This window comes from Corvus hawaiiensis, chromosome 30, assembly GCF_020740725.1.
Source record: "Corvus hawaiiensis isolate bCorHaw1 chromosome 30, bCorHaw1.pri.cur, whole genome shotgun sequence".
NCBI lineage: Eukaryota > Metazoa > Chordata > Aves > Passeriformes > Corvidae > Corvus > Corvus hawaiiensis.
This window is the reverse complement of record NC_063242.1, coordinates 18,787,559-18,807,241: the sequence shown is the minus strand read 5'-3', so window position 1 is coordinate 18,807,241 and position 19,683 is coordinate 18,787,559. Positions and strand designations below refer to the sequence as shown.

Here is a 19,683-nt window from a genome sequence, read left to right as displayed (position 1 = left end):
TTAGGAAAACAGAAATAGGCCTGAATCCTAGATCCAGATGTGAATTTGGCAAATAGCCCCTTTACAATGGGACAACGAAATAGCTCCGATCCGAACACTTCTACATTTTGGGATGTTTGAAATCAACTTTGCCCCCACAGCAATTCATTAATCGTCTCTCTTAAATGTTTAAACTTCAGCTAGAACATAAAATCAACATTTAGGGTTCTTGCTAATTTGTCTCAGAATTGGCATCATATAAGGTTCCCTTCATGAAATGGATAGTTCTCAAAGACATTACCAAGAGTAATAGCTGCCCTCCTCTTTTTCTGCCCTTCCTTCTTTATTTTACATTAAAAGAGATAAAGAAAGGTAGGGCAAAAAGTGAATGTTACTGACACAAATGAATTCTGCTGAATTTCATTTCCATTAGATTTCTACATAACTGTAAACTTTTTTGGCAGCCTCCCACAAAAGGCATAATAAATTGCTTTTGTACCAGTAGAGGAATTCATTTTCTCTGTTTCATTTAGCAACAACATTGCTGTGAATTTCACACAACAGTTTCTAAAACGTCATCAGATTTCTCTGCCTAATGTCAATTTGGCATTTTCCCCCTCTTCATAGAATAAAGGCTAGAGAAGCAAAAACAGAGGAAAACAAAAACAAGTTGCCGTGCCTGTTGTACAACACACGGCGAACAAGCCAGGTTCACTTCTCAAGCAGGTGCCTGTGTTTTGGCAACATCACCAGCACCACTGTCAGGAATCAACACCAGTCTTTTTAAGTGACCAAAGATTACAGAGCCTGGATTCATCCGCCTGAGGGTTTGGTTTTTTAACCCCTGACATGAGCTGGAGAAGTTTATTCTCTTTGTGCAAAGCCATTGACTATTTTAGAAATAATTACAAACCTTTGATCTATCAATGGATCGAATCAAAAGAAAAAAGAAAAAGTAATCAAGGAAAACAGAAGTCTAGTAGAGTATCTTTGCTTCAGCATGTAATCAGGTTACAGGCTGTCTTGCTCTAAAATGCTGACATCCCTTCACTCACCACACCCTAAATGGGCTTTATGAGTGCCCAGTCCCTTCTACAGGATTTAGACCCTTTAGAAATTATTTTGCATCCTTTGCTGCTAGTGATCATGTTCCCAAATGATGTCTGGGACAAGGGGAGCCAGTCTTAAGAGCCACCACTTTCTACTTTAAACCTGCAGTCTCTCGAGTCCCCATGCCTTTGAATTACAGATGCTTGGGCAAAGACAGGAGCCTGAGTGAAGGATGAGACCATGCCCATGACATGTCCTGACAACTGCTCCCCTGCAAATCCTCTTTTCATTTACATGCATCTGGGACTGGGCCACAGGGGTGGGAGATCAGTAAGCCCTTCACATAATTTGGGATGGAGTCAGAGGGATGCCCACAGGTCTGGCTGCTGCTGCAACTTCCTCTCCTCAGCGCATGTCACAGCCTCTCTCCATCACTTCCCTTTCATTGAAATTTTTCACAAGGGGGTATTTGCAAGTGCTTTGCATATGCGAGGCACATCTGATCAAATCATGGGAAAGGCTGTGCAGATGTTACCATGCTGCCTGCTCGATATAAGGGGACAGATTTTCTCAGCTGTTGTGCAGGTGTCCTCTCCCAGTCTGATCTACTATGGAAAAATCAGGGAGAACTGAAGTCCTGGCACTGGGGATGCCATCATGTAACTAAGAGCAGCCTCAGGGTCCCTCCTGGGAGTTGCTCTTACTTGCTAACAGCTCTCAAGGAGTCTTTTAGCCCACAATCCATGCCCTTACACCACTCTCCTCTGGTACGCACACAACTCCATCTGGCAAAATCATATTAAAAATGGTACTACTAAAATTATAATATAAAGATTATTAATAACATGTTTGATGTGCCCTTCTAGGGAGAAATACTACAGAAAGGAAGTCAGGTTTTAGCCATGCAAGAAGGCAGCAGCATAGTGGAAATGAGATCTTGTCTATATGGCCTCTTCTTCCCCAAGCAGCACACGGCTGTGCCACCTCAGTCTCAGCCAGGATTGTGCTTCTGTTTCTATCCATTACATATAGCTCACCACACTGCTCAGGATCACTAGTACTGCTTAAGGTAAGGCAAGGAAAATGTAAGGAAAAGCTGGCTATGTTTTTTCCTTTACAAATATTAAGGGAGAGCCTAAAACAGTGCATAGCAGTTCACCAGGGGAGTCTGAAACCCAATTCCGTAACTGCAAGAGTTCACTTTTTAGTTAGGGTTTCTTTTGATGTGATCTGTTTATTTTACTGGATTGACAGGGTTTTCTCATGTCAAAGACAAGCCCGTTTAGTAATATCCTAGTCTCACAGGACCCAAACCCAAAACCCAGTGCCTCTGAAATTGGGTGGCCCTGTCAGTCCACAAACAATCACATTTGCTAAAAAATGGGTTTTCCCTCCCCTTGTACAATGAAACTTTGTACATCAGAAATTAAACTACTGAAAGGAATTTGGATGTTGGGAATACAAAGACATACTGAAAAATAGCTATTATAAACAATGTCTTCTTTTCATTAATAAAGGACTAAAGAAAGCTACATTAGGAAATCTTCTCAAAGAAATTATGTGACAGATTAAGGGACACAAAAGGCCGAGAAGTGAGTGTGGATATGGATAAGTACAGCCAAGGCATTAGAAATTAATCTACCTTAAACTTTAGCAGTAGTATTTATCACACATGCTAACTGAGTGAAGAAAGGAAGTTTGAGATGGTTGAAGTACATGATGTAAAATAAGGATCAAAACTAAAGCAGGAGATGATTAGCACTCCTCGAGTGCTCCTCTGGAGCTTGGTGCTGCCAGATGCTGGGCATCTGGCCCCTGAAGAACCTTCTGCGAGCAGAGGGCTGAACCCTCTGTACACTGCAATCAGCAGGATGCTCCAGCCTGGTTTCAGCTGGGTTTGGATCAGGGTTTAACTGCACATTTTAGCTTAAAACAAAAGCCTTTATGATTTACTTCGTACAGTAGGATAACATTTTGCTGGGTTTTACCAGTTGCACAAAAATGTATATACATATATATATACATATACATATATACACACATATAAACCAGCAGTGCCTTGAATTATAAATCTTATCAGATCATTTACCAAAAAAAAGAGGTACATGCACAACTGTTTCTTGAAAGGATCAGTTGGGCATATTTTATTGTCCTCTGTCCAAAAGAAAACCTTTGAAATGAAAGAACCTGAATATTCAAAAATAAAACATATGGGGTTAAGATATGGGTAACAATCATAAAAATTATATAGATCTTAGTCAAGAAGGTTTGCAAAGTACTTCAGCTTGTCGTTCTGTTTATAGCTATATGTAATATCCTCCGAAAATCTTGTTCTAGTATCAGCTAACAAAACTGGAAAGTTTGTTTAGATTATTGTTCTGCTAGATAAGATAAAAGCTGTGATAACATTGCCCAGTGATCAGCCTGCTTGCGGATACGGACACTTACCCCAGAGGCTGCAGTCTGTGCACTGGGAGAAGCAGTTTTGCTACAGTCATCTGAGTTAGTAGAAGATGTGGATGTCGGAGTCATGGGAACTGCAGTAGTACTGTTACCTGGAAAATTGGGAACTGGCATTAAAAAGAAATATTTTCCAGACAGAGAAGAAGGAAAAAAAAAAAAAAAAAAGAACAGCAACAACTACAAACTATTGCAGCTACACTTTCTTATATTTTATATTTACCAGAGCATGCCTTTGATTTATTTATATTCTTAGGTTTTCGCTTCCTCGTCTGAATTCCTTCTTTTTTCATAGCAAGGGGCCGAGGAACCTGAAAAAATTAAATTTCCACACCAATCACAGAGTTGCATATGTACTCTAATACCAAAAATCAAAATATACTACAAGATCAGATGTGATGTTGAAAATGTCTGTATAGCAAGTCAATTTTTTCTGTGTCACAGTACTAATTCTAAAAATGTTTGCATTTTATTTGGGCAAAACAGTAGCTTGATTCAAGGGGAGTTTTAGCTGAATTAAAAAATTAGGAAGTTTTTTTCTTGATGAAAACTTGACAGTTTTTTCAACCCCTCTGTCAATCCACAGGAAAACAGCACAGAATTAGGGAAAACCAGCATCATTTGGCAATAAGTCATAAGAAATTAAATTGGATGGGGTATATCTGGTCCTTGATTCCTTATTCCAGTCAATTAGGAATTATCTCCAGCGCCTGATTCTGGAAAGAGAGAATGTATATGAGAAAATAAAATCCTATTCATCCTGTGGACCAGCTATGCAAACCAGATCATCACGAGTAAGTGTCTTAGGACAGAAGCTTTAGAATAGAAGAATTGACTTAGTATTTGTTCCTATAAGCAGTTCTGCCCATAACACAGCTTTATGGTATCTAAATTTATATTTATATGAATAAAATTATATTTAAATGTGCTCAAAAATCATCTTTGTGTTCATCACAATGAAAATCACTACACAAAAACATTGGCTTAAAATATATTTTAACTTCATGATAACACCAGTTTGGGGAAAGACAATTCATGTGTTTTCTAGCATTATAATATTTAAACCTGTGACATAATTTACATTTTATTGAAGCCTAGACCACTTCTCAATCGTTCCTAATGCCCTTGCTCTTCAAACACTTATGCTTGACTGTAACTCAGTCCACAAGGGTCTCACCCAAAATATGCTCCATCACATTCAGGACAGAGTTTTTTCTTACTCTATTACTGCCTGACAAAGGCTGAAATAGCGTTTAAAGTTTTGCTGGCACAGCTATGGCTTGAATTACACTTGAAGTTTTGCTGGCATAGCCATGTCTGTCCATGAAAAATTATCTCATTAAAGGCCTAGGGATTTTTTCCCCCACTGAAGAGCTGGTTTAAATCCCAGTGGCAAAACTACCTCTGCTGCTCATCCAGAAGTGGTTTCTTTATACAAATCTGTTGAGAGAGTGACAGTGGCAAACACATAACCTGTCAAAAGCATAACAAGCTAAAATGGTGCATTTTCTAATATCACACATTTTTCTGTTATTTTATGCATTTCATTCGTCGTTTTTTTGAGGACCACCCCTTCCCAAAAGCAGCATCAGAGCTGGCAGGGGATGTCCCTTGGCAAAGCAACCACTTACCCCATGGAGCTTCATGTAGAGGCCACAGGCATTGCAGACGGGCTCCCCCTCGGCGTTCCTGCGCCACAGGGTGGTGGTCGTAGTGTGGCAGTTGGCACAGGACAAGCCCATCCGCCGCGATGAGGGCTGGAGGCAAGCACAGGCAAACACAGGCATAAACAGGTGGGCAGGAGCAAATGATTTATGTCTTCATGGTTCATAAAAAGTCCTTTAACACATGGCGAGGATGGTAGGAGCTTTTTTTTACAGTATCTGCCAGCAACGCCCCAGAATTAGAACAGAATTATCCTCATATCGGAGAGTGGAACGATGGTGTGAAGAGGTACTGAGAGTCTTGCAACCCTGGGCTGTTGCAGCAGAGGCAAAATTCCCATTTTGGAACTGCTGACCCAGAGAAGTCTGTTCAGACCACCAGGTACTGCTTCTTTTCCTGGCAGGACAGCTAGGAAATATCTCCACTACAGCTCCATTGAGCTGAAGAGAAGGAACATCACTCCTGTGCCGCCTCTCCAGCCAGTTCAATGCCCTCTGTCCTGTATGGTGGGTGAAGAGACAGCTCTGATCCTGCCATTGATACTCCTGACTCATCGGAAAAATCAGCCACTTTAATCGCCTGCCCTCGGCGGCACCACATCTGGGGAATACTTTGCTGGGCATCCCAGGGGTAACACATATAAGAGCATTACTTTCATAAAAAGATCTTTTTATCATCACCCATTAATATCCTCATACAAAAAACAACATGCCTTGGGAGTGTGTTTTACACAGCAGAGCCTCTCCTCAGCCAGCAGAAAAGCTGGTGGGTGACAACAAGGTTCCCACTGCAAACAAGCCATTTATGACACTCTTCCGTGGAGTTTGGAGCCAAGATGAAGCAACTCTGTATCAGAAATAACCGTACAACCCAGAGCTTTATGGCCACGGGCTGTATATCATAAGTGAAGGCAGTCCTCATAAACATGTGAAATGAAGGTGAATGGGTTATAAAAGTCCCTGTAACAAGTGATCTCTTTTACGTTCATCACAAGCAAAGAATTCCAGCTACATCATAAATCTAGTCTTTTTCAAAGTATCGCATTGTCAAAAAAATATAAAAAAATATGTGCCTAGCTCTGTGTCTGGCAGCTGAACAAGTTTACACGGGGAAGGCAGTTTTAGAGGATTGCATTAATCTTATTCTGACTATAAAGTGCCCATAACTGAAATTACTAACTTAAGGGTACAATGCCCTTCCTCTTGAATCATTTACTGCTGGGTTGTTAGACGTAACTGGGTCACCTTTGATACCACAGGGCTGCCTGCCACTGGGGAAACCAATAAAAAAAGTTTTGAGAATGAAGAATTTTCCAGAGTGATAACTGAGTTTCTTAAATATTATGTTTGAGTGTCTTTAGCAGTAAGCTGTCATTTTACACCACAGCTCAGAAAGGGCTCCAGATTAAATATAAATTTTGTAATCTTGAATCAGTAATCTATTATTAACTGTGCAGGAAAAAAAAAAGCAAATCACCCAGCCAAGTGTAATATAGGTTGAAGTACACAGATACAATTTTTAATCTTAAAAATCCAAGTCTCATAGAAACAGAATTTCTGGCCTAGTTATTAAATATGTACGCACACAGCACTCAAATTGCGCCCTCAACTCAATACGTGTTTTACGTGATCACACTGAGTAAAAGAAAGCTGGTCGTAACACATATACTTCATTTTCTTTCTCTACAAGTGAAATGCTGTCAGCTGTTTCACTCCGTTAAATCTTTTCTCTTTCCTATGCAGACTGGTCTAAGCCTTCATACATTTTATTTCAATAGCATTTGCTTATTCCTGTATCTAAACAGACATGGAGTTTTGGCATGTTTTGAAGCTAAAATGACTTTTCTGATGCAGGAATTTTATCAGAAACTTTGGGGCAATCTAAACATGTTTAGCGTTTTCAAAACATTTTCCCTTCTCACCTACATATTTCCAACTGTATGAACACACAGTCATGGTTGATTTATAGTTATGGCCAGGGTAGTCGGTAGGGATTGTTACACAGAACTATTTCAGAGCTATTTCGCTGAAGTGTCAGACTGAAATCGGGCTGTAGTTTGACTCTGCTTTAGTCTTCTCACCCCAACCCCTCCCTCAAAAAAAAAAAAAAAAAACAAAAAAAAAGAAAAGAAAAGAAGAAGAAGAAGAAGAAGAAGAAGAAGAAGAAGAAGAAAAAGGACACCAGAAAGCTAGAACTGGGTGTCAGCTACTTGAAATCTGCCTCGGGCCAGGGTGCCGCAGCCAGTCGGGCTCTGACGTTTGAGACAATCGGCAGATCTGGCCCCACCGCTGCTGGGTCTGTCCCCGCTAATGAGATTAACACCTCGTGTCATGAAACTTACTGGATGACCAGCTAGAAAAAACAGGCACCTAGCAGTAATAAACCTCTGTCTTAGAGTTAAATGAACTCTTTGGCTTAAAGAAAGGTCTTTAAGCAGAGGTGGGTTGGTTCCCAAGCGCTTACTGTCTGTTCTGATCATCGCGCGTTTGGGTCTTGCTCCCCCTCTCTCCTGTAAGGGCACTAAACTCAAACGGTTGTGAAATAAAGAACAGTAGGTGTTTTAACCCCAGGAAAACAGGCATGGAGTGAAGCAGCTGGCATGATTGAAAGGGGCTTGAAAGGCTGATGGGTTTGATACACTGTCTCCCTACACAAGGGTCCAAACATCAGCTTGGATTATACTGGTGTGATTTATTATGGCTCGCTTGGTAACAGCCATTACGGAAGAGCGTATTCTTTCTGTCTGCTGACCTCCACCCAGATTTGCAGTTCCCGCTTGTTAAGTTTTCTCCTTGCCTATTCAGTGCCAGCCTGAGTTATAAACAGGGGTTCTGGTTTGTGCTATTTATTTCCCCCCCTAGTTTTAGGAGTATATTTTTAGAAAAATTGCCGTTCATTTCTTAGGAGTAAAACAAAACAAAGGCTATTATCATTGTTTAAACAATTGGTTTTCTTTGAATTATATACAAAACTTGCTTACATTCCCAAGGATCGAGCTCTCAGCAAACAAAGCAGGTCTGGAGAAATTCCTAGCCCTCTGAACAAACATTTTCCAACCTTGATTTCTTTTTCTTTTTTTTTTTTTTCTGTTGGAAGTGTCGAACATCACCAGCACAAATTTCTTCCAAGCCACCGAATCCCCTTCACAGATAGGGTTCGTAGCTCAAAGAGCCAGGCTGGCCCGTGCCTGGTGTGCAGCTCACGAGTGGGCAGAGGCAGATTTTGCCAGCTCAGGGCCTGAAAGTGGGTCCCTAGCAGTTCCCAGAGGGCTGCCAGCCCTGTCGCCCCTCATTGTGACCAGTTGGGCCTGAAAACCTGGTCAGGAGCCCCACTTCGGTTTTGCAGCCAAGAGGATCACCAGGCTAATACACTGATTGCTCTTCCCCATCCTTGTCCCCAGTTTCTCCCCGGCTAGCGCTGACTGGGGTTCCTTGCGGCGCAGCTCCTCTCGCCCGCCTCCTCCCCTCCCTCCCGACTCACCACTCTCTTTTGGGGCTTGATGAGGGGCCGGCTGAGGCCGTTCATTTTGGTGTAGAGCCCGCAGGCGTTGCACAGGTAGTTGCCGGTGCCGTCCCTCCTCCACAGCGGGGTCTGGATGGAGCCGCAGTTGACACACTCCCGGCTCTCGGACAGGTCCTCCAGCAGCTCTGGGGGCAGGAGCAGAGGGGAGAGGCGGTGGGGCACGGCCGCAGGCGGCCGCGGAGCCCGGTGTAGCCCCGCGCAGCGCGGCCCCGGCCCCGCCGCGCCGAAACCCGGGTCCCGGGCGAGCGAGCACCCGGGCCTCGGAAAAGCAATTCCACAGCAGTGACGGCGGCCATGCGGTGATTTTTTACAAAATCCCGGGATTTTTATTTTTCTTTTTTTTTTTTCCCTATTTATTTAGATGTGCCAGACCCGCTGCCGGCCCCGGCGCAGCGGTTGCTCTCCGAGCCGGAGCAGAGCCGGTGCGTCCCGGACAGCGGCCCGCCGGAGGGCTCACCCCCGGCCCGCCGTACACTCCCGTCGGGATTTGACCCTCGGGAAATTCGGCTGGGATCCGCTCGAGGGGTGAAACCCCCGCCTTGGTGCCCACAGGGCGGAAAGGGAGGTGCGCTTGCCTTTAGAGGCGACCAGAGGGGGGAGTGAGGTGGCTGTCAGAATAGCCACTTCCAGAGCTATCCTGGGAGCTGGATATAAGGAGCTGTCGTTTTGCCCAATATTCCCCAGGGTCGAAGCTTGGCAAGAATTTTTCTACCCTAACTCTCATTTTAAATGCCTCGCAACTAGTAAAGCTTCAAGTTTAGAGGCAGCTGTCGGGGTTTTGCTGTGCCAAGGCAGCTACGGGCAGCGACAACTTCGCCTCGACTATTTGGTCAAATTAGAGCTGGTTCATAGGAAACAGAGGAAATGGGAAAATATGCGGTATTGTGCCTCCTGCTTTCATAGTTACTGAGCACTGAGGGGAAAAAAAAGGTTTAAACGCACGGAAAAAAAAAAAAGGAAAAGAAAAAGAAAAAGAAAAAAGAGAGTCCACCTGTAAGAGCTAATACTTTCACCCATGCGAATCCTTGTTCTGATTCACCTCTCCATATTTCGGGGAGGGAGGGGAATAAATACTTATTTTACATAGACTGTGCCACGTCGTGCAGAAATAATAAAAGGAGATGTTTGGATTTTTACAGTAGCTTTCGAGTCCAGCCTGGGAATGTATGTTTCAGACTCAGAGCTTCGTCATTGGTTTTTTTTTTTCCCCTCCCTCTGCTACCTGCCTAAATTCATCATTGGGTTATTCTTCCACGTTTCACTGTACAGCAAACGAGAACTCATAAGCGTCGAGCAGCTTTGGAGACTTGGCTGCGGTGTTGCGGTGACACGGCAGGCATTGAGCTGAGAAAGAAACGGCCTTTTGGCCCGCACCCACCCAAATACATTTCTCTCCTCCCTTCGTTTGCAAATTATTAGGAGCTAAAGAGGAACGGGCACACGGCAGAGTCCAGAGAGCACAGTTCAACTTACGTTGTCAGCTCCTAACTCTTAGCACATCGCTAAGATTTATTAATCTTTGCACTAAAAGCACCACTGAAGACTGCAACCAGAAAAATGCTTAGGACGTCAAGGACTCTGGAACTTAAACAGTTATTTGTCTCAGATATTTATTTTATAGCATTGCCTTCGTGCCTGCAGAAAGAAATCCTGCCGTGACTATATTTCTCGGGCATTTAAAAATATTTTTTCCCCTTAGAGAGTGAGTAATACATTTATCTCCAAAGAAAACAAAAATAAAGTGTTAATTTTAGATACCGTTTTAGTATCTCTACGAGTAGCGTTAAGAAAGCTTTATCAAACTGTCTAATATTTAGCCGTAAAAAATATATTTCGGCTACAATTTTCCTACAGTTTTGAAACGGGACAACGCGTAGCTTCGGCTTTGCTGCCGCGTTTTGCCTCGCAGGAGCAGAAAACTCTCCTGGCCCAGGAGCTCCGGGCTGCTTCGCCCTGCGTTACACCGCGATGCGGCTGCCCTGGCATCCGTCCTTTCCCTCATCGAAAGGCCAATCCCTAACCCCTCCGGCCCCCAGCACTGGTGGGACAGAGGCACAAGGGCGGGAGAGACCCGCGGGAGCAGGGGAAGCTGCCATGGTCCTCCTCGGCTGCCTTGACACTCCTGCCCCAACCTCCTCCAGCTCTCGGCTGCTTCACTTCTCTGCTCCTTCTTACACACCCCTCTCCTCTCCCTGCCGTGAGATTCTCCAACCTCACTTTTCTCCCGACCAAAAAAGAAAAAAAAAAAAAAGCAACAACATCAACAAAAAAAACAAAACAGATTTTTTTTTCCTCCATCTCCTAGATTCACACTGTAACTTCTGGAAGTTGAGTTTAAAACTCAGCTTTCGTGTTACCCTGAGATGCGGCGTCTCCTATCACCGCCACAACTGATTTTCTTCCCTCTGTCATGTTATCAAACACCAAGCTGGAGGCTTAAAATGCTTAAATCTACCTGGTGTCATAGAGGGATGGGAGGAGCATTGTGTGTATAGCCCTACAGAAAGATGAAAATCCATGGGGTAATTTTCTGCAACATTGCACTGAAAGAGAAAATTACAGTGTCTATAAAATATATTCACCTGGTGGGTAGTTTATGTTTAAAGCGAATGATGATCAAATCTGTGTGCATACACATATATACATAAATATGTATATATACATAATATATATATGCATAACATATATATAAATATATATACATAGCCGCACACACCTCTCTATACACCTCTATTTATATATACATAGATTTATTCTAAAGCTGAAGAGATTGCAATAATCGTTAATCTTTCTATCTCTGACTAAAACATCACAGCTCAAACTCCTCTTCTACAATTGACTTAATGACACCTAGCATTTTCTTAACTAAAACAAAAAGTAAGGACGGGACCCCTCGGAAATGAAAGCAAAACCCCATCAGGAGGTGCTGTATTTTAGCAGCAGTTTACAACTTAGGTTTCCTCATTCATATTTGCGGTTTTGCTTCGCCGCTCTTCTTTTTTAACGAAGCAGTGAAATGTTTTCTAGTTGAAAAAATCCAAAATGGGTTAAGTAAACCCCTGCAATTTTCCTCTCCGATACAAGAAAGATTAATTTGCAGTGAATTTGTCACCGTTTCGCGTCTAGATCATAGCATTTAGGGCAAGCAGGAATGTACTGATTTGGAAAAATTAAAAATTAAGTTTACACCGGGCAATCCGTTTTGGGATCTTTGGGTTGGTAACCCCGATTGCCATACTCCAAACAACGCGGCTTTTGGGGGGTGTATTTCCCCCCTAACTCAACACAAACGACGGGAGTTACCTCCGCTCCAGAACAGCCATGGTCCCGGGACCTCCATCCTGCCACGGACACCAGGGCCGCCCCACGCCAGCGAAACCCTCGCCGGGGTGGCCCCTCCGCCGACCCCCGGCACCCCCTGCAGCGGGCAGCCCCCGCATGCGGCGACCCTCCCTGCCCTGCCCTGCCAGCCCTGCCCTGCCAGCCCTGCCCTGCCCTGCCCTGCCCTGCCCGCGGGTCCTACCTGCGCTGGGTGCCCGGACGGGGATGGGGGCGGCCCGGCCCTGGAGGCAGTGCAGCATGGAGTTCTCGAAGGGCGCCGTGGGCCAGGCAGGGGCGAGCTGCGGCCCCACGTAGGACGTGTAGGGCCCCGGGTAGGAGCCATTGAGCGGCCGGGCCAAGGGGCTGTACTGGTCCCTGGCGCCCAGGCTGTTGCTGTAGGCGCCGGGCTCCCGGGAGGCCCCGTTGGCCACCGGCGGGCTTGGGGAATAGGGGAAGCGGCCCGAGGGGTGGGAGCCGCCGCCGGTGCTGTACGAGGGGCTTTCCGCGGCCGGCTGGGACCACACGGCGTGGCCACCGCCCGGGTGGCTGGGCTGGGCCGCCCCGCTGCCCTGCAGGTACGGCAGTGTGGGCAGCATGGAGCCCACGCGGGTCGTGGGCACGTAGACGGGCGAGCTGGGCGTGGAGTGCATGAAGCCGCCCGGAGATCCGTCGTAAGGCGTGGGACCCTGGGCGGCCGAGATGGCGAGGGTCTGGTACATCTCCTCGGGCTGCTCGGCGCCGAGGGCGCTCAGCTTGGGGCCGCGGCTGGACCAGATCAGCTTGTTGGTTTGGTCTAAGTCCGCGAAGAGCAGGATGTCCTCCCAGCTGGGACGGCCGGACGAGTGCGGGGTCCCGAAGTGCACGTAGGGGGCGAGCAGCGACCTGCCCTCGGCGGCGGGGGGCGGCGGCGGGGCCGGCCGGTGGCTGTCGTCGGTCTCCGGCCGAGGAGTCTTGGAGGAGCCGCGTTCACCCTGAGAGCCGGAGGAGGAGGAGGGCGAAGGAGGAGACGGGCGCGGCTCCCTGGTCGCGAAGGGGCAAGAGGAATCGCCGGCGTCCGTAGCGCACCGCTTCACCGCGCACCAGCCGCCTTCAGCCACGGCCATCCAGGTCCCCTTCTAGCCGCTGGGTGTGGATGGGGAAGGGCGAGGAGGGGAGGAGGAGGAGGAGTGGAGGGGGGGATCCGCAGGGCAGGGCGGGGAAGGAGGACACAAAAGAGCAGGGAAGTGGGGGAGAGAGAAATAATAATAACAAAGTTTGCAAACAGGACTGCCCGTCTCCCTCCCGTAATGAGATTCATCAGGGCTTATCTGGCCCCTCTGAGCGCTTAATCAGTCATGTCGCCTCGGCGCTGCTGTCCCTCGCCCCAGCGGAATAGGATCAGGCAGCCCAGGTCAAGACGGGCCGGGAGACGCCAGTCCCGCGGGGCCAGGGCTGCGGCTCCGTCCCCGCTTTCCGCACCGTGGGAGGGCTGCTCCCCTCTCCCTTGGCATCCCGGGCTGCAGATTTGAACATGAAGCACGCCGGGACAAAGCTGGGCGTAAGGGCGTGGGGACAGAGGGGGCATTTTTCCCTGTCTCTGCCCTTCCTTGGCTGCTGTCGTTGTTATGATTATTTCAATGAATGAGTCATTTGACTCGGTTCCACTGAGAAAACAATTAGTAAGGCGATCCCTTTAAGGTTACTTCGCCGGAGAGCGATGTTAGCTGTTCCGCGCATCGCCTCGCTTGTTTGCCTATTTCCAGCCCAAGGTCACGGAAAGGAGGAGGAGGAGGAGGAGGGAAAGGCACCCGGGAGACGGGAGATGCGCACGGGCTGGGCCCGAAGCGTGCGCGGCGGCGGCGGGACACGGACCGAGGCCGGGCGGGATGTGCCTGGCGTAGGGGCCGGATCCAGAGGACAGCCCTGGCTGGGCTCCTGCTCCGAGCCACAGCACACCTTGCGGGGGTGACACCCGTCCCGAGCAGAGCGGTGTCAGTTCGGAGCTTGCCAGCATGAGAAAGGCCGGACAGACAGACACAGAGAACCCGGTGCTCAGCCCCTGGGAGAAGGGGCAGAAAGCGAAAGGGACACAGAGAAGTGACAGCAGAAGGCGAGGCTCTCCGTTCTCAGCCCACCTCGGGGCTCTCCAGATAACCACAGGCATGAGAATACAGGACACACACACACACACAAAGCCCCCTCGCAGATAGGCACCAAATACGTCTCTCCCTCCTGCAAGATAACTGGGAGATAAGGCTCCGGCAGATAAGAGCTCCAGGCACCGGTATCGGATGTTTGCCCACACAGTCTCCCTCGGGCTCCCCCAGCCAGGGGCGGCCGCCGCCGCGCCGCGCTCCCCCTCGGAGCGCCCGAGGGCAGAGAGGCAGCAGCAGAAGACCCAGGAAGAACAAGCGAAACCGCGGCGAGGCAAGGAAAGAGAGGGGCCAAACCTGATGCCGGTGCCCCGCATGGGGCCAAGGCGCGGGGCCGCGGCGGGCGGTAAATCCAGTGCGGCGGGGGCGAGTGGCGGCGGCGAGTCCGGCGGCAGCGGCCGGCGGCTCATGTATAAAAAGGAGAGAGGAGGCGCCTCTCGCAGCCCTGCCGGAAAACTGCAGGCAGCCGGCCCTGATTGGGCTCGACCAACTCTAAACAAACACGGGGCTCCGCAGGAGTGCCAGTCCCGGGGCCAGCCGGGCCGCCGCGGGCGGGGGGGCACCTCGGGGCGCCCGCAGAGAAGGGGCGACAGATCCCTGCTCGGGGAGCGGGGAAGAGCAGTGAGGGTTCGCCCTGCCAGATACTCCAGCCTTTTTTCTTCCTTTTTTTAAAATTTATTTTTCACCCAGAAACAATACACACTCTTCCCTCCTTCCCAGATAATACTTCTTTTTTTTTCTTTTTTTTTTTTTATGGTGAATATTCAATTTCTGTAAGGTTTTTCTCCGCGCCTCCCGGCATGTGAGCGAACGTCCCCTGGCAGCGGCCCGCGGGGATGTGTGTTTGGCTTTCGCCCTAAGCAACCAGGCGAACGTATCCCTCCCTCAAATCTCCTTAGTTTTTGCTCGTCAAAATCCGAGCTATCTGAGATGAAAAAATGTGGCTCCTCCTTGAGTTGCCCCAACCGTCAGGCGAAGCCAAGGCAAGCTGTGGGATGTGTCCATCCCAACAGCTGGCGGTAGGCATTTTTCCTCCGTTTCTTTCTTATTACCCCCCCGCTCCTCAACTCTCTTATCTCAGCTGTGTACAAACTGATATGGTACTTAGCAGGAAAGTGACTGGAAATTAAAATAACTTCGTTCACCAGAGGTTATCAGCTGGATATCTGTCATCATCAGTTTGTACAGAAAGAGTCATCTGCGGCAAAGGGCTGGACTAGAGCAGAGCCGGGCTCTCGGCAGCCAACAGGCATGAGCCCTCCCGACAGAACCCGAGCCCAAACCTGCTGATGCGCGGTGCTGTCGCTCCTGGGGTAGGCACGGCTTTTCTTTCGGTCTTTCCAGGCAAGGTGAACGGGAGGTGAAGAATTTGCAGTGCTGGGGGTACGGCAAAATACTGGCTGTAGCGATCCGCTCTGCCGGCGTGGGTGAACTGATTGTGACTTGGAAGTTTATTGTGAGCGTTAATTTTTGTGGTATAGCACGGCAGGGATTTGATCGGAAAACAAGCACTTTCCCGAGAAACCGTTTCTTTATTAAATTGTATTATTAAAGGTGATACTTCTTTCTTGTCAGTTGTCTCTAAATAATATCGTTATTGGTCACCCTGCCAGGCTGAAGTGATTTTTTTTTCCTTTTTTACCTTTAGGTGTATTTTAGTGTGTGCAATATTAAATAGAAAATAAGCTTTTGCAAGCGAGGGCAGTGATTCGTTTTCTGCCCGACTCGTCTTCCGATCCTAGCTGGAAACGTAAAACATTTTTCCTGCGTTTTTTACCTGCAAATGTGAGACGAGCAGTGGAAGCTGCGGGAGTCGATGCCCACGCTGCTTCTCCCCAGTTTGGGTGCTGCCACTGCAAATTTCTGTGCTGAAAAGCGCCGAGCTTTCAACCCCGCGTGTCCTTTCAGTCTTTTGGATGCCCCTTCTCCAGTTAAACACGAGGGTGTTTCAAACACGTGTAAAGGTGGATATAGAGCGAGAAATACCGTGAGGTTTGGTTTGGTTTTGTTTTTTTTTTTTTAAGCGACGGGCTTTGCTCGCTGGGAGGGGTTTGCCGGTGTTCATGTAAGCCCAGGGTGGGCGGTGGGGACCTGCCCGGGCCCGGAGGGTGCCTGCCTGAAAGGTGAGGATGGCTGGGAAGAACAGCCGCGTTGGCCTGGCAGGCGCCTCTTTCCCTGGCTCCAAAGTGACCCGTGTTTTACACTTCAGGCGCCTTGGCTTTTTTCACTGCCGGTTAGCCAGTTTACGTTATAGCCGGGCTACAAACTTCATTTTATTTCCTCCGATAAACACGATAAGAAATCCCGGCTTAAACTGGAACCAGCGTGGGAAACCATTCCCAGTCACCCCTTTCCTCTCCACTCCTTTTCGTTTCGGGTTTGCTCTCGAACCGCTCAAATCACAGACTCCTAACCCTTCATTACGTCACTCCTTTCCCAAATCCCGCTCCGCTGACGTAACTTTCACCCTGGGGCTCCGGGAGGCTCTCAGGTATCTCCTGCACCACCATGCCTGAGTTAGGAACCCGGGGATGCATGTGCAGGGACATTTTGGAGGGCAGGCGGGTGCTCGGTTGCGGGAAGACACCGCTGGGGAGGAGGCGCCAGCGAGGTGACCATCGCTCCTGGTCGTTGTGGCCAAAGAGGGAAGAAGGCAGATTGGGGGGAAAAAAAAGGTTTCCTATCCAATTAAGGCAAATTCCCTCGCGGGCACTTCAATCTCCCAAAAAAGGGTTGGGGGTAAGCCGTGTGCAAGCGCAGAGCTGTTGCTCCTTCCCCCACTCACGGCTCTCTGCAAACGTGATCCCTTCCCAGGGATCCAGGTGCCCTAGGGAGGAGGGGAAGGCTCGGTCCGGCCGCACCCTCGCTGCCCCTCGGCCCGGACAACCCCGGGCGCAGCGGGCATCGCCAGCCGAGTCGGGCTCCAGCGCTCCTGGGGCGCTGCGGCCGTGGGGGCCCGGCGGGTTCGGGTGCGAGGCGGTACGAGGGGTCACTTTGGTGACTATCGTAGGCTGGAGTGTATTCTTTTCCGAGATGTGTTTATGTAACTTAATGTACTTTAGAAACTGCTGGGGAGTTCAGGCCGGGCTGATAAGCGCAGCGGTTATTACGGGCGACGTGCCGGCACCTCTCCCCCCTCTCTTCTCCCCTTCGCTTATCCGCGCTACTTAAAATATACTTTTATCAAGGCCACCCCACGATACGGATTGTTTCCATTCCCCAGCGGCTGTGACATTGAAGCGGACATATCGATCGGGCACCGGCGGCTCTCGGGAGCGCCCAGCCCAGCGGGGAGTTGCCGGCCGACCGGCTCCACGCTTCCCGCGGCAGGAACGGCGGCCGAAGCCGGCGGAGCAATCCGCATCCGCCGGGGAAGAGATGGATTTCAGAGGGATAGGGGCCTTTGACATCACCCATCACCTCCCTCTCGGGCCGGGCGGGACAGTCCGGGGACCTAAAGGTAGTGGTTAGCCAAACTGACCCCCAAACCAGCAAGGTCTTCTACACACCACTGCAAGGGCAGGGGCGGGCACGGTGAACGTGTCCTTTGCGATAGATCAGCTCTGTTCCATGGTGAGGAGGGACCCCAAATTATCAAGGACGAGGAGAGATTATTTTTTCTTTTCCCAAAACTCCTAACGAAAGGCTGCCGGGTGCTCAGAGGCCGGGCTTCAGCTGCAGCCGTCCTTGCTGGTTCGCAGACAGCAGGCTCCGGGCCCCGCGGGGCAGGACACCCTGACCCGGCTTGGGGAACCTTGCCCGCTCCCTCCCGGCCGCTCGCCTCTCCCCCAGGCTGAAGCCGTGCCCGGAGGCGGGGAGCAGGGCAGAAGGATATTCCCCGCTGCAGTAAGCGGCCTCCCCGTTACTGGTGACCTGCTGCCGCGTGCTTTTGGGTGATTTCCGCGGCGTCTTTCAACACTTGATGCTCAAATCAGCATCAGGCAGCACAGAGCCCGCACGGACATTTATGCAATATATGCCCAAGCGTGTGGTTTCTGTGTCGTTGGGGGTTTTTTTTTTGTTGTGGTCTTTTTTTTTTTTTTAAATAATGATCTGCACCTTCATTTTATTTGCCCTCCCTGCAGTCTCTGAGGTCCGGCTGGTTAATGATTTCAGCCTTTAAAAAAAAAATTAAAATCAACAAAACGCGCGGAGGAGCTCCTATTGCCGCGTAACCTGACTCCCGGAGCCTGCGCTCCGCGGTACCCGCACGCTGAGCCCCGGTGGGGCGCGCAGGACGAAGGCGATGCCCTCGGGGTGACCGGGAGGCAGCCGAGACCCACGCAGCACTCTAAAGAGCAGCATTTAGCTGCTTCTGTCCAACAGGAGCATACGCGTTTTGTGTCTTTCCAGCACACACAGAGAGACTTTGAAAATGAGTTAAGGATTACTTATATTGCTCCTCGGCGGTTTTAAAGGTTTTCAGAATAAGTGACTAAAATGGCTTAATTCTGACACTTTTATCAACGGGCACCTCAATGCTCTTGCTACAAAGCGGTGGGGCTGTGTCCCACTTACTGCTTGCGGTGACGAATATTATGTATTATTTTTAATTGCAGTACTCCTTTCTGCGCACAGCTGTAGATGAATCAAGTACCTCGATTCTGTGTGCGAATCGGCTTTCACACCTAGGGAAAGAACCCGTTTCGAGACAACAAGGCCAGAAGGAAAGGCCCCCACCCTGGTTCCCGCCGTCTCGTCGAGGGGAACAGGGAGGCGGGGGGGAGGGGGGGTGGGAGCCGCCCCCGCCCGGGGCCGCACTGGGAGCCCAGAGCCCTTCCCGCCGCAGCGTCTCCCGGGCCGGAGCCGTGGGGATCACTGCCGATTCCTGTCTGGGTGCTGGCGAAGGCTTTCAGGGCTCTCTTCTGCTGGATCTGGCAGGAAAACCCGGGGGAAAGTTTCTTGCTGCGAGAGGTCGTTGTGGGAGAGAGCTGGGAACGGCGGGACGTGGGGCACGGCGGAGTCACACTTCTCCTCCCCAGCGCTTTAGAGCCGGGCTTCTCCTCATCCTCCCCCCGTTCCCTATCACGGCTATTAGGCAATATAAAATCCTATCTGCAACCAGTTATTCTGCCTCCACCCCCATGCCTGCAGCACAGAGAATTAATTCTTTCTCACTTAAACCCACCCCTCCCAAAAGAACTCCAACAAAAACTAAACTAAACAAAACACCAACAAAAAACAACCAAACAAAAAACATCACTGACTATTCCCTGGGATTGTTGTCGCCACTGCGGCACACCGTGAAGGAAATATCGGTTTATGCACACATCGAAACCTGCCGGGAAACCCCCACATAGTTGTCTTCTTACTTCCCTGTCCAGGAAATAAAATAAACCATCAGAACAGGTCATGGTCTTCCAGTGAAATGTTTTCCACAGGTCAAAATGAATACGTTCTCTTGGAAGCATTTTTCGGGAGTAGCTCCGTTTCATGCGTGTCCACGCTGAGCTGTGGCGGGGCCGCTCCGTTTCTCTTGGCATCGTGGCAACCTCTCGCCCTCCCTTTTGAAACCGCTTTCCTCGCCATTTACCTACCTGACAGAATTGTCTGA

At 49.2% G+C, this 19,683-nt stretch overlaps 1 protein-coding gene and 1 long non-coding RNA gene across 4 annotated transcripts in view; one reads left to right on the top strand and one right to left on the bottom strand.

Annotated features, from left to right (window-relative positions):
- GATA6 (GATA binding protein 6) overlaps positions 1-14,513 on the bottom strand; it is a 71,773-nt gene extending 57,260 nt beyond the window's left edge. For all 3 annotated transcript variants that reach the window (XR_007200418.1, XM_048289443.1, XM_048289442.1), the window contains exons 1-6: positions 14,427-14,513; positions 12,200-13,119; positions 8,635-8,801; positions 5,121-5,246; positions 3,713-3,800; positions 3,478-3,584 (exon numbers count right to left, since the gene is read on the bottom strand). Coding sequence is in view for 2 of the 3 variants with exons in the window: in XM_048289443.1 (XP_048145400.1) it covers positions 3,478-3,584; positions 3,713-3,800; positions 5,121-5,246; positions 8,635-8,801; positions 12,200-13,100 (1,389 nt within the window). In the remaining variant the exon portion in view is untranslated. The remainder of the gene's footprint in view (positions 1-3,477; positions 3,585-3,712; positions 3,801-5,120; positions 5,247-8,634; positions 8,802-12,199; positions 13,120-14,426) is intronic.
- Positions 14,503-19,683, top strand: part of LOC125318556 — a 48,173-nt gene continuing 42,992 nt past the window's right edge. Inside the window, exon 1 of the long non-coding RNA XR_007200419.1 lies at positions 14,503-15,442. This is a non-coding gene — a long non-coding RNA (uncharacterized LOC125318556). The remainder of the gene's footprint in view (positions 15,443-19,683) is intronic.